Here is a 12,325-nt window from a genome sequence, read left to right as displayed (position 1 = left end):
TCTAGAGGTCCTGAGTTCAATTTCTAGCAACCACATGATGGCTCACAAACCATCTGAAATGAAATGGTGCCCTCTTCTGGCATGCAGGTGTACATGCAAACACAATTGTATACATAATAAATAAATCTTAAAAAAAAAAAGAAAAAAAAGAAACTCTGTTAGCCAGGTGTAGTGGCTTTAATCCCAGCACTCAGGAGGCAGAGGTAGAGGCAAGTAGATCTCTTAGTTTGAGGCCAGTCTGGTCTGCAGAGCGAGTTCCAGTACATCCCAGGCTATACAGAGAAATCCTGTCTTGAAAAACAAAAAAAAAAGAAAAGAGAAGAAAAAAAAGAAGGCTAGAAAGAGAAAGATGCTGTTTAGAGCTGCAGTTGGTTATATAGGTTAAATAACATTTAACACAGGCTATTGATGTTAAACATCGATTGTTGCATTTCCTTTTCTTTTCTGATGATTGAAAGCCAACAGGAATAGCCAGTAGGAAGATGGTCAGGATGAGCAAGTTCTATGGGCAAGAGGCTTGAATATTAAAACAGTATGGGTCAATTGATGTCTACTAAATAAAGTAGAATTTTAATACATGAATAAACTAACAATTTTCAGGCAACTTCTTATATTAATGGACATAAATTAGTATAATTATTTCAAATCTGGAAATGCCTTTTTAGTAGAAACTATTTTAGAATTTATATATATATAAATTTGAAGGGGGAAATGTACATTGTATATGGCTAGTCATTCTTTTTTGAGTTGAAGACATGAGCAGGTACTGGCAATATGGCCAACAAGGCACCCTGGGGGATCTACCTTGCTACAGAACAGTTATTAAGACACTGCCAGACTCCAGAGAGGTAGGAGAGGTGCCTCATGACTCTTCTTGCTGACTTAAGCATAGAGATCCACAGACATGCAAGAACCCAGGAGCTGGAGTCAGGGACAGAGCCAGAGGGCAGGCACCGGAATCCTGCACAGCACAGGGGTGTCTGAGGAGTCACAGGGGTAGGGTGGGCTAATAGCACTTTGAAAACTTTGGACTGAGCTCAGACCTTCAAGCAAGTCTGAAGTCACCTGAAATTTATGGTGCTCCCCAGCCTGTGGTTTCCAAACACAGTCTACTCTAGGGGAAAGCATTCCAGTTCCAAATTAAAGTTATGCCATGAACGCATGGTTAAAGCTGCACATGTGGAAGGAAAGACAAGCATTGTGCCGAGTGCACAGGAGTGGAAGCAGCCTTCCAAAATTCTAAAGCTACTAAAGACTGGAGCTCAGTGACCTTAAGTGCTCAGTACCTCAGGTCTTTAAGGAAAAAAAATGTGGTTTCTGTGCCCTAGTGGACTTTTATGGTTTTGGAAGGAAGGTGTAACTTATAGAAATCATTTGAAAAGTAAACAGTAAAATTAAAGACTGAGTGATCCGGGTTCTGCCACATCACTGAGTATGGCATCAGGAAACTGCATCACAGACAGGCCAGTCAGGCCATTCTTAGGATACCTGGGTGAAGCTTTCCCCTGCATCTGTGGATGCATGCGGGAGTATTTAATAGTTACACATGTTTGTGATTGGCTGAAAGCTGGAAACAGACTTTTGTCGACAGGGGGTGGATACCTAAATTGTGACTTTGCCGTGATTACAAAACATCATGCAGTAGTAAGTTTACAGATGTGGCAAGCTAAAAAGCTAGTCCTAGATGCATGGGTCTGCATGGCATGCTCTAACTTAGGTTTGCTTACTTTGAAGTTCTGTATGCAGTGTGGGAGAAACACACTGGAGAAGTAAAGGAATGAGCCATGGAATTTACCTTCATGGAGGGGTGTGTGTATGTGTGTGTGGGGGTGTTATTTCTCCTCCACTCCCCCAGAACAGGTTTCTGTGTGTAGCCTTGGCTGTCCTTGACTTGTTTTGTAGACCAGGCTGACCTCCAACTCAGAGATCTGCCTGCCGTTGCCTCCTTGACTGCTGGGCTTAAAGATGCGTGCTAAAATGTCCAGCTCCTTTGTGGAGTTTTTGTGGTTTTTTGTTTGTTTGTTTTTTAAGATTTACTTATTATTTATATAATATTCTGCCTGCGTGTATGCCTACACACCAGAAGAGGGCACCAGATCTCATTATAGATGGTTATGAGCCACCATGTGTTTGTTGGGAATTGAACTCAGGACCTTTGAAAGAACAGCCAGTGCTCTTAACCTCTGAGCCATCTCTCTAGCCCCTTTGTGGAATTTTTAATGTAGATCAAATAAATTAATACATTGAATTGCCAATACCAGGTAGTTTGAAGCTTGTAAAAATTGATAGTATCGATAAACACATCACCTCGTTGCTGAGAAAGGAAGAAAATACTTAGGACTGAGCCATCACAAAAGTCTTTGTTGTAGAGGAGGCTCTGAGGCTGGCCTTGAAAGGCGTTTGGGGTTGATGGTGCCATATGGTGGAGGCAAAGGGTGCGAAGTGTAAATTCAGCTACAGTCCTTCCGCCACATTGGCAGTTCAGCAAGGGCAGCCAGTGGGGCGAAAGTAAAGTAGGCCAGGACAGGTTTGAAGTGTTCTCATAGCAAAGATGGATGGTTTGGACTGCTGTTCCTTTTTTTCCTGGGGATAATTTATAGCTTAAACTAGGTATTTTAAACTTACTGTCTTTTGGTACTAAATTAAAATACTCTTTTAAGTAGATCAGTTAAAGTAGGGTGATAATTCTGCTTTTAAAGCATCTGTTTGTTCTTTGCTCCCAGGATTAGCCTGACCTGGGTGGGCATCATCTCTTTTGGCATAGTGTGGCCAAAAAACCATGGGCCCAACAAGGAGAGTGCAGAGCTGGCTTTGATTTCCCTATAGAAAAGCAGCTGTTAGGGAGCTCCTTTGTGTCCAGAGTACTCGACTGCCTGTCCGAATAAAGATGTAGTGACCTTTGGAAGATTATCCAAAATGTGCAGTTACAAGAGTGGAAAGGAATCTTGTTTTTAATAGAAACAGTATTCTAGATCCTCTCTGATAGTGTTAAAATTCTTGCTGTTTGTCTTGGGCACGAGGGGAATGTTGCAGGTGATAGGAAATTGTTAGTTGAATAAAATAAGTATACACACATCCTATACATGTCTAAGGAAAGTTTGCTGTGTAGTGTGAGTACAGTGGTGCTCACTGGCTTTTTAAAACTTATCATCGTCGTGATTATTGTGTTTGTGCATGTCTGTGCACCCACACACATGACTGCTTGGTGTCAGAGGGCTGCTTTCAGGAGTCATTTCTCTCCTTCCACTGTGGTGTTGAGGATTGACATCAGGCTGTCAGGGTCCCACAGAGTCACGTTTGCTTGTGGAGCCATCTCTCCTGCCTCTCACTGAGATTTTCATTTGAAGCTGTCAGGAGTTTGCTCAGATGGTGCAGTCTGCTCATTGGCTCAGGTGACATGCCTCAGAGGGAATAAACACTGTGAGCTGACAAAAAAAATCCTCTTCACCGCCTGTCTCACTGCCTCCCTCCTGTTCTCTGAATAGCTTTTTACGCTTGTAGCAAAGATTGCTGAAGTGGACTTGTTCTTTCGTTTATTAACCATCGTCACTATAAATAGTCAGGGCTGTAGCTTCTTGGTGCAGAGCTTACCTACTCTGTTTGAGACCCAGAGTTTAATCCCTCGCACACTCCACAAAAGACAACCAAAACAAATATCCTGTAAACACAAATAAAAGAGATTACTAGCATTTATTTCAGTATTCACAAAAATAAAAATATTAAGAGATTATGAAAATAATATAAATGCTAAAGCCCTACTGGTCCAATAAATTACTTTTTGAAGATTTTGGTCAGTGTAAATTCAGAATGAGGGAGAGTGTATGTTTCTTAAAATAGCTTGCACATGTTACTCTCAAGTAAGTGATTTCTGTTTCCTTTCTGTGAGTGAAAATAGTGGGAATCCCAGTGGTTGGAGATGGACCAAGGTTCATTTGTAGCTGTGCTGCAATCCTAACAGTGAGGCTTGTTGGATACAAAATTTCTTAATTTGGATTTTCAGTTAATACTAGTAATTTAATGAGGTGGTATATCATCGGATTATTAGAATAAGCTTTATTTTTACATTCCTATTCTTTCCTAAGGTAACATTTACAGCTGCTTGACTCTGCCTGCCGTAGGTACCAAGAGTGGTCAGGTTCTTAGAGACAGGGAATAGAATGCTGTTTTCTCAGCCTTAAAAGAGGGAGGAAATGGGAGCTGTTTTTTAATGGTATAGAGTAGATTTGCAGATGAAAAAATTTCTGGAGATTGGTTACACAACAAAGTAAATGTTAAAGTTAATATATTTAACATTACTGAACTGTGTGTTTAAAGGTTTGTTTGGTAATGAATTTTATGTTCTGTTTATTTTTATCATAATTTTTAAGAAGTAAAAAGAGAAGAAAATATATTGTTTGTAATAGTGTCAAAGTCCATCATATTCCTAAAAATATATTTACCAAAGGATTGATCTCAGTAGTAAAATCTACAAAACCTTACTGAGAAATTAATGAGGACCTAAATAAAAAGAGGCACACATTTGTTCATGGGTGATTCAGTATTTAACATTTCCAGGCCTTTCCAATTAGCCTGCTTTGACCAGTGCAGTTCCTGAGAAATTTCTAGCGGTCTGTTTTTTTGTTTTGTTTTGTTTTGTCTTTAATGTGTGTGGTAGAACTAAAGGTGGTGTTTTAATAGCCTGATTTTCAATTCATACAGAAAGGCAGAGTGAAAAATTTCTTAGGCAGTCAGGAGGAGAGCTGGAAGACCCACGGCAAATGAAGCTGTCCCGACTGAGTCATGCTTAGGAAAGTGTGGTGCTTGAGTGGCAACTGGAGCACCAGTGAGCCCTGGGAAATGGGGTCTTCCTGGCTCCACCCTGAAACAGACTGACTGAGAGAGAACTTGGAGGCCAAGGAATCTGCCTTTCAGCACACCCTCTGGTTGTGTTTATGTACTTGAAAGCCTGGAAACACTGAATTAAGATGTTTGGACACAAGGAGATAGAAAGTAGCCAGTGGGACAGATGGTCCTGAAGAGACCATCCGGTGTGGTTCACCAGATTTATGACAGAGGAGGCATTGCAGCACAGTAGACATTCCAGTCAGTGGCCCTGGATAATTTATATGTCCATGTGGAGAACAGGTATCTAACTCCCATATCATACCACATAAAAAAATCAATTCAGGCAGATCTACTATATAAAAATAGAAGGCCAAACTATAAAGCCAGAGGGATAAAATGCAGGAGACCTTAGGAGAGTTGAACAGGCCAATAGAAGCATAAAAGTGATAAACTGGGTTATATTGATGACGAGCATTTGTTTCATTAGTAGGGATGATCTCAAACCTCAGGCATCACAAGCAACTGGGCTCCATGCCCAGCCTGAGTCTTTACCATTTAGGGCACCTGAGCAAGCTTTTCTCAACTGCTTCCTGCCACTTCTATTGAACAGTAAAGAATTGTGAGATATTCAGTAAATATGAAATCTAAAATAATTTAATTCAACTTCAAGATACAGTTAACTAAAGTTCAACAAAGAAAAGTATGGGCTTAAGATGTTATTGGGATTTTAGAAGTAGAATTACCATAAAGTCAGTTAAGTTTTGTTCATTTTTCTTTTCTTATGACTAAGACCTCTTAGTCTTTGCTTCCATTTATCCATTGGTGTGTAAGTCATGGCTGGGAGAGTAGAGGCACTCAGGCTAGGTTAGAAAAGGATTTGTTTTTGAGACAGGGTCTCATGTAACTCAGGATGGCCTTGAACTCTTGAGCCTTCTGCCTCTTCCTAAGTGCTAAGATTGCACATAAACTCTTGGTTTATGTGGCGCTGGAGTTCAAACTCCGCATCATGGATGCTAGGCCAGCACTCTACCAACTGGCCTCTTTACAAAGCATCTTAAATTACTTGGAACCTTTCTATATTGTCATTTGCCACAGAACAAATGGAATTTTATAAAAACACATTTTTTAGAGCTGAAAGCATTTTCAGATCAGCTCCTATCATCATTTAGGAGAGAAAAATCCGGTCTAAAAGTGGCAAATATCTTTCTCAAGGGACCAAATGGCAGAATTTGGATTGGTACCCAGTTCTATTTCACTACATTTTCCCATTATTTTGTGTCAGTAAGGAATAGATTTGTTTTTAAATAGCTTGTAAGGTTTTATATGTCATTTGGAACATATTGTCTTAAAGAAAAAGGAGTTTAAGTTTCTGGGCTACTCCACAATGTGTGTGTAAGCTACAGATGGTCTGGTTTACAGTAATAAACTTGTCATTTACAGAACTGTGTCCTTGCACGAGAATATTCTTAATGCTTTCTAGGGAATGCTATAAAAAAATGGTGAGCTTTAAATTTAAATTTAATTTTTTTCCCACTTCCAGGGATTGAATTTGGGACCTTAGGTTCAGTAGGCAAATATTCTACCAATGAGACATACCCCCACAATCTGGTGATTTTGTTGCTGTTAGTAACTGTTTTTGAGAATTCCATATGTGAGTACTTCATAGCATTTCTACTCTCTCCCCATTCCAACTCTTCTGATGTCCCCCACTTCCCTTTAAGTACATGACCTCTCGTCATCATTTGTTACCATTACTTATATGTATACACATATACATCATGTACTACGTACTAAGTCTGCTTAGTGATGCTTGTATATGTATGTGCTTAGGGTGTTTATTTGGGATTGGATAACCTGGCAGGGGATTTGTCCCTGGAGAAACTTGATTCTCTTTCTCACGACAGCCATTGCTTGCCTAGACCTCTATATCAATGGAACTATAGCCTTGTGAAACTTGCCCTATCTATGTCAGCTGTTTTGGCCATCATGTAGAGCTTGTCAATGGAGCCATATTGTTGAGATTTCATGGGTATAGATCCCTGTCATATTTAGAAAACACCATCTCACAGTTAGCTAGTGTCCTAGTTCTCTGGCTTTTAGAATTCTTCGACCCCCTTTTCTATAATATTCCCTGAGGCTTAGGTGTACAGGTAGGTCGTGTTAGAGATGTCCCAGTTGGGGCTGGTTTCTGCGTGATAGCTTATTCACTGCATTTTGACCTTGTTTAGATCTCTGTAGTAGCCTCGTGTGCGCGAAAAGGAAGCTGTTTGGTGAGGGTGAGAGCTGCACTTGCCGTGAGTGTAAGGATGTGTTTTTAGAACACAGTTGGGAACTATGTTGTTTAGGAAAATGGGAGTTGTAGGTTCTCTATGGTCTACGGCCTCTCCAGGCACATGTAGTTGACTAGATTTACTACCTATTGACTGGGCTTTAGTTTTACAAACACCACCATTGTTAAATTATGCCTGTGTAAACTTCACCTTCTGCCAAAGAATGCAAACATGTGCCCTGTTTGTTTCTTGCTCTACCTTGTACCTGTAGTGTGCCAGGCAGTCTGCAAGGCACAGGTGGGTCAAATGACTGAGTTCTGCTCTGCACCAAGCTGGATACAGCAATGGGGAGTCCCTGTGTGAAGATGGAGGCACTTAGACAAGGTGATCCAGAATTGTTGACAAGATAGCTTACGCTGAGGCTGAGGCAGCTGAGGAGACAGTGTGGGTCATCATGTCCAAGGTCTTCAGTGGAGAGGAATTACAAGCATTGATTTCCCCGGTACCTAGTGAAGACAGAATCACTTTTCCCCATGTGTATGTGTAGATTTGGGCTTGATTGTAAAGCAATGGGTACTCTTGCCTACTGCATAAGTGGGAGATTGTTTTCACTGTTGGGCTTGATTGTACAGTATGAATACAGTTCTCCATACCAGTCAGTAGGGCATGTTTGCAGGATGTTTTCTTTTTCTTCATCTAATGCTGCACATAAGGATTGATTCTTACCTCATAGCAGTGCTTCCTGCAACGTACTAACTACAGTGCACAGTTTCCTCCCCGGAGGATAATGTTCATTCCTTTTCAAATACCTATTTGTCAGATGGCATTTTGCTTTCAGTGTTTAGTGGGAATGTTTTTTTTTTTTTTTTTTGACAGCCACAGAAAAGTCCAAGACAGACCTCCTGTTCTCAAGCTTGTGTAGGAAACAGTCTGACTTTTCTGAGGCAAAAGTTTCATCACTGTGGTGTGTTAGCCACTGAGAGTTGGCGCATCCCTGAGCCTCTCTATTCTGCACACACTGCTCTTGTTGGCAGACTGATGGGAAAAATCTTATAAAATGACAAGAGTGTTGCTTTTGGACGAAATGCTACTCTTAGCTTTTGCTGTTATCTTCATTTTCTTAATTGTAGGGAGGTTGGTCTAGATTAAGGGTTAAGAATTCAGGTATTTTGAAACTAAAAAGGGGATCATGAGAAGGGAGGCCAAGATCTTTGTGGGGGGGAGCAGGAAGGGGTGATGAGATTCATGTGATAAGAAAATAGAATGGGCGCTATCTTGGGGAAAGAAGGGAAGGAACTAGTGCAGGGTGGGGCAACAGGGTAGAGCAGTGGGACAGCCAAGGAGAATAAAGTGTAATTGCACATATGTGTGGAAACGCTCTGGGGAAACTCATTATTTGTATGTTAACCTAAAAAGTGTTATTATTATGATGAAAAGAAATAAAAGGCAAAGTCACTTATGGTCTGGTCAGGGAGTGGAGAGAGCAGATGGAGAGAGGCATGCGGGTAACCAGAGTCATGGAACAGTGAGGAGTTCTGGGAACTTTGGTGTCATTAATAAATATTGTGAGTTAATGGGCAAATTTGACCAGAGACACATTTGTGTTATTTTAAACTAATAGTTCTTAAAGTTTGCTGCGCTACATATGGAGTACTTAAAAATATATATATATATACACACATATATATATTATATTACATATATGGGTGCCCAGATCCTCTTCTTATTGGAGATCTTTATGAAGTTCTAAAAGCTTCCCAGGTGCTTCTAATGAGCAGTGATGCTGTGAGTGACTAATTGGATTCTGACTAGGATGCTTTCCACACCTGACTGCTAGAGACAAGCAAATGCTTGTCTAGAAACAGCCAACATACAGTGATGAAGGATGGCGCCAACTCTCAGACAGATAAGCAAGCCCCCTTCTTTGTAATGAGCTTTAATGAAGGTTGTTGTTGGAATAGTTGCGCGGGGACAGTTCTGTGTTCCCCGTCGACATCTGAGAGCTCTTAAACTGTGCCAGTGTGCCAGGCAGTCCCCATTTACCACCACACACTTTGTTTTTCTCACAACTTTCGCTTTGTTTCTTAGCACTGCTGGTTCTGGTTAAAGTTTCAGCCTGAGTTCTGTTTGAGTCCTGGCATGGCTTTCTCTGAGTTAGGTTTCAGTATGTGCATATTATTGTAGGTGAGATTTTTCTTAGAACACCCCCTTTAAGAAAGTACTTATAAGCGGATATTAGACATATAACATAGGATAAATCTACTAAAATCCATACACCTAAAGAAACTAAGCAAGAAGGAGGACTCTGGGTAAGATGATCAATCCTCATTCAGAAAGGCAAACAGGATAGTCATCGGAAGAGGGAGAAAACAGGGAACAGGACAGGAGCCTACCACAGAGGGCCTCTGAAAGACTCTACCCAGCAGGGCATCAAAGCAGATGCTAAGATTCATAGCCAAACTTTGGGTAGAGTGCAGGGAATTTTATGAAGGAAGGGGGAGATAGAAAGACCTGGAGGGGACTGGAGCTCCATAAGGAGAGCAACAGAACCAAAAAATCTGGGCACAGGGGTCTTTTCTGGGACTGATACTTCAACCAAGGACCATGTATGGAGGTAACCTAGAACCCCTGCACAGATGTAGCCCAAGGCAGCTCAGTCTCCAAGTGGGTTCCCTTGTAAGGGGAACGAACAGGGATGGTCTCTGATATGAACTCAGTGGCTGGCTCTTTGATCACCTCCCCCTAATGGGGGAGCAGCCTTACCAGGCCACAGAGGAAGACGACGTAGCCAGTCCTGATGAGGCCTGATAGGCTAGAGTCAGATGGAAGGGGAGGAGGACCTCCCCTATCAGTGGACTGGGGGAGGGGCATGGGAGGAGATAAGGGAAGGAGGGTGGGATTAAGAGGGGACAAGGGAGGGGGCTACAGATGGGATACAAAGTGAATAAATTATAATAAATATTTAAAAAAGGAAGCATTTTGTCTGAAGTTAGGGCATCTAACATTGTGGATTCCCTACTCTATAACCACAGCTAAAAGGATTCTCCTACATTAAAAAAAATGTTTTATGTGTGAGTTGAGAAAAAGAAGAGCGCTTTTTATTGTTTGTTTGCTTAGGTGGTCAAATCTGTGTTTATCCGTGTTTTGAATTTTTTGTGGGGCTCACCTCTAAGAGTTGCCTCTGGCTTACCCCTTCTTTCTCTTCTCCCTTCTTCCATCAGTGTTTACTTTCACAACCGAAGTTCTGGGCCGTTCAAACGTCAGCCTTGATCCTCCGGACAAAACTTGAGAGAGGAAGCACACGGCGAGTGGAGCGCGCAATGAGGCAGACGCAGGTAACGTGGAGGCACTCTCTTCCTCTGTTGCTGTAGAAAGTGTAAACATGTGGCACTTGCAAGAATGGGTGCCTCCTGTTCCATTCACATGGCGCTGCTCTTTAGGGTGCAGGTTCTAGGGTTTGGCCACAAAGCTCAGCTTTGTCACTTCACTGTGTAAAGCTCTGTAATCCTGAATCTCATCATGTGTCCATGCTGGCCTCAAACTCACTGTGCAGCCGAGAATGAGCTCCTGATCCTCCTGATCCTCCTGATCCTCCTGCCTCTACCATGCAGGTGTGGGATTGGCAGGGTTACCACACCAGCTTGGATTTTGATTACTGCGCTTTTGGAGTCAGATGGCGAGAGTGTGCTTTGAGCGGCGAGCATAGAGTTCAAAGCAGAGGGATCTTCCTCTGTTCTTCCTGAGCTCTTCCTCACCGTCTCACCCTGTGCCACCTTACCAAGAGCACGTGCAGTTCTTCTCAAGGAACAGGGTTAAAGAGTTGTTATTTCTGCCTTTGCAGGGCGGTAATTCAGGGGGAAAGTTTTTATTTTCCTAGCTCCCAGATTTTGGAATTAGCCAGGGCGTGTGACAGGGTGAATCCATGGGCCGAGTTGCTGTCTTTGTTGAGCCTCTTAGCTTGTGCCCTGACCAGTTGCCAGTCCCTGTGGCTCGCAGTGCAGTGCTTCTGTGCTTGTTGAAATCACTGCCTCTCTCAAGAGTAAGGAAATGATTTAAACTAATAAATGTATATATAAAACAGTGGTTTTTATAAAATGATTAACTTCTGTAAAAATTGGTTTCCTTCCAGCACTGTATAGTGCTAAATGATGAACTGTTAAAGTTGAGGTAGGATGGCGAGGGGATCCAGAGGAGCGCTAATGGAAAAGCTCAACTGTATCCTATTCCTGTTGAAAAAATACAGGTGTGCTGAAGTCAGGCGACTTGTTCAGATCTGTCTGACCAGTTACTGACAGTTTGTATCGTCTGGCAGTTACATTCAGAGCTCCAATGACAGCTCCTCAATCATGGTAGACCTTTTTTTTTTTTTAAGTTTATTTACTTTACATCATGAGGGTGCCCCCTCCTTTCCCTTCTCCCAGTCCTCTTCACTTTCCCTCCTTCCCCTCTTTCCCCCAGAAAATGGGAGTCCCCTTCCCCCCATTAACCTTCTCCAGGTGTACTTTTAATATGCTAAAATTAAGAAGAAAATGTAGCATCATACATGAATAACCAAAGATTCTAAAAGCCACAAGAGAGAGAGAATTACAAACTCAGAGCAAGCCATTAAAAACACTCCATCCCATGAAATTTTGTAGCCTGAGTTCTGTAAACATTGTTTACTGTTCGGGTTAAGAGTGTGGGTGAGGATCAAGACAGTGCTTGTGGAAGTCCTGTTCACTGTAATGCTTGTTTTAGCTGAGTAGATTAAAGTAGAAACACAGTTGTGAGTAGCTCTGGTGGTTTGAGTAAGAATGATACTCATAGGCTCATATATAGAATGCTTAGTCACTGTGCAGTGGCACTATTTGAAAGGATTGGAAGGATTAAGAGGTCTGGCATTGGAGGAACTAGTATTCTCAGTACTGCTCCAGAGTCTGCCTGCATGCTGTCATGCTTCCTGCCATGATGGTAACAGCCTAAACCTCTGAGAGTGTAAGCTAGCCTCCAATTAAATCTTTCCATTATAATAGTTGCCTTGGTCATGCTTCTTATTGCTGTAGAACAGTGACTAAGAGAGTAGTAAGAAAAGTAGAATATAGTCTTTTTTATTGTTATTCAGCTTTCTCTTCCTCACAAGAATAAGATTTTTTTGAGATATTTCTTAGCTATTTTTGTTGCTTTTTTTGAAAACTTTATTCAGATCTCAAGTCCATTTTTTGAACATGTCATTTGCTTTTTAAAGTTCTTTA

At 41.6% G+C, this 12,325-nt stretch overlaps 1 protein-coding gene across 1 annotated transcript in view; it reads left to right on the top strand.

Moving 5' to 3' along the window:
* The window catches only part of Ttc27 (tetratricopeptide repeat domain 27), a 125,391-nt gene that overhangs the window by 37,770 nt on the left and 75,296 nt on the right, over positions 1-12,325 (top strand). The window contains exon 10 of the mRNA XM_021652589.2: positions 10,316-10,429. Within this exon, the coding sequence (XP_021508264.1) occupies positions 10,316-10,429 (114 nt within the window). The remainder of the gene's footprint in view (positions 1-10,315; positions 10,430-12,325) is intronic.

The sequence above is a fragment of the Meriones unguiculatus genome, chromosome 1, assembly GCF_030254825.1.
Source record: "Meriones unguiculatus strain TT.TT164.6M chromosome 1, Bangor_MerUng_6.1, whole genome shotgun sequence".
NCBI lineage: Eukaryota > Metazoa > Chordata > Mammalia > Rodentia > Muridae > Meriones > Meriones unguiculatus.
This window is presented reverse-complemented; position numbering and strand designations above follow the sequence as displayed.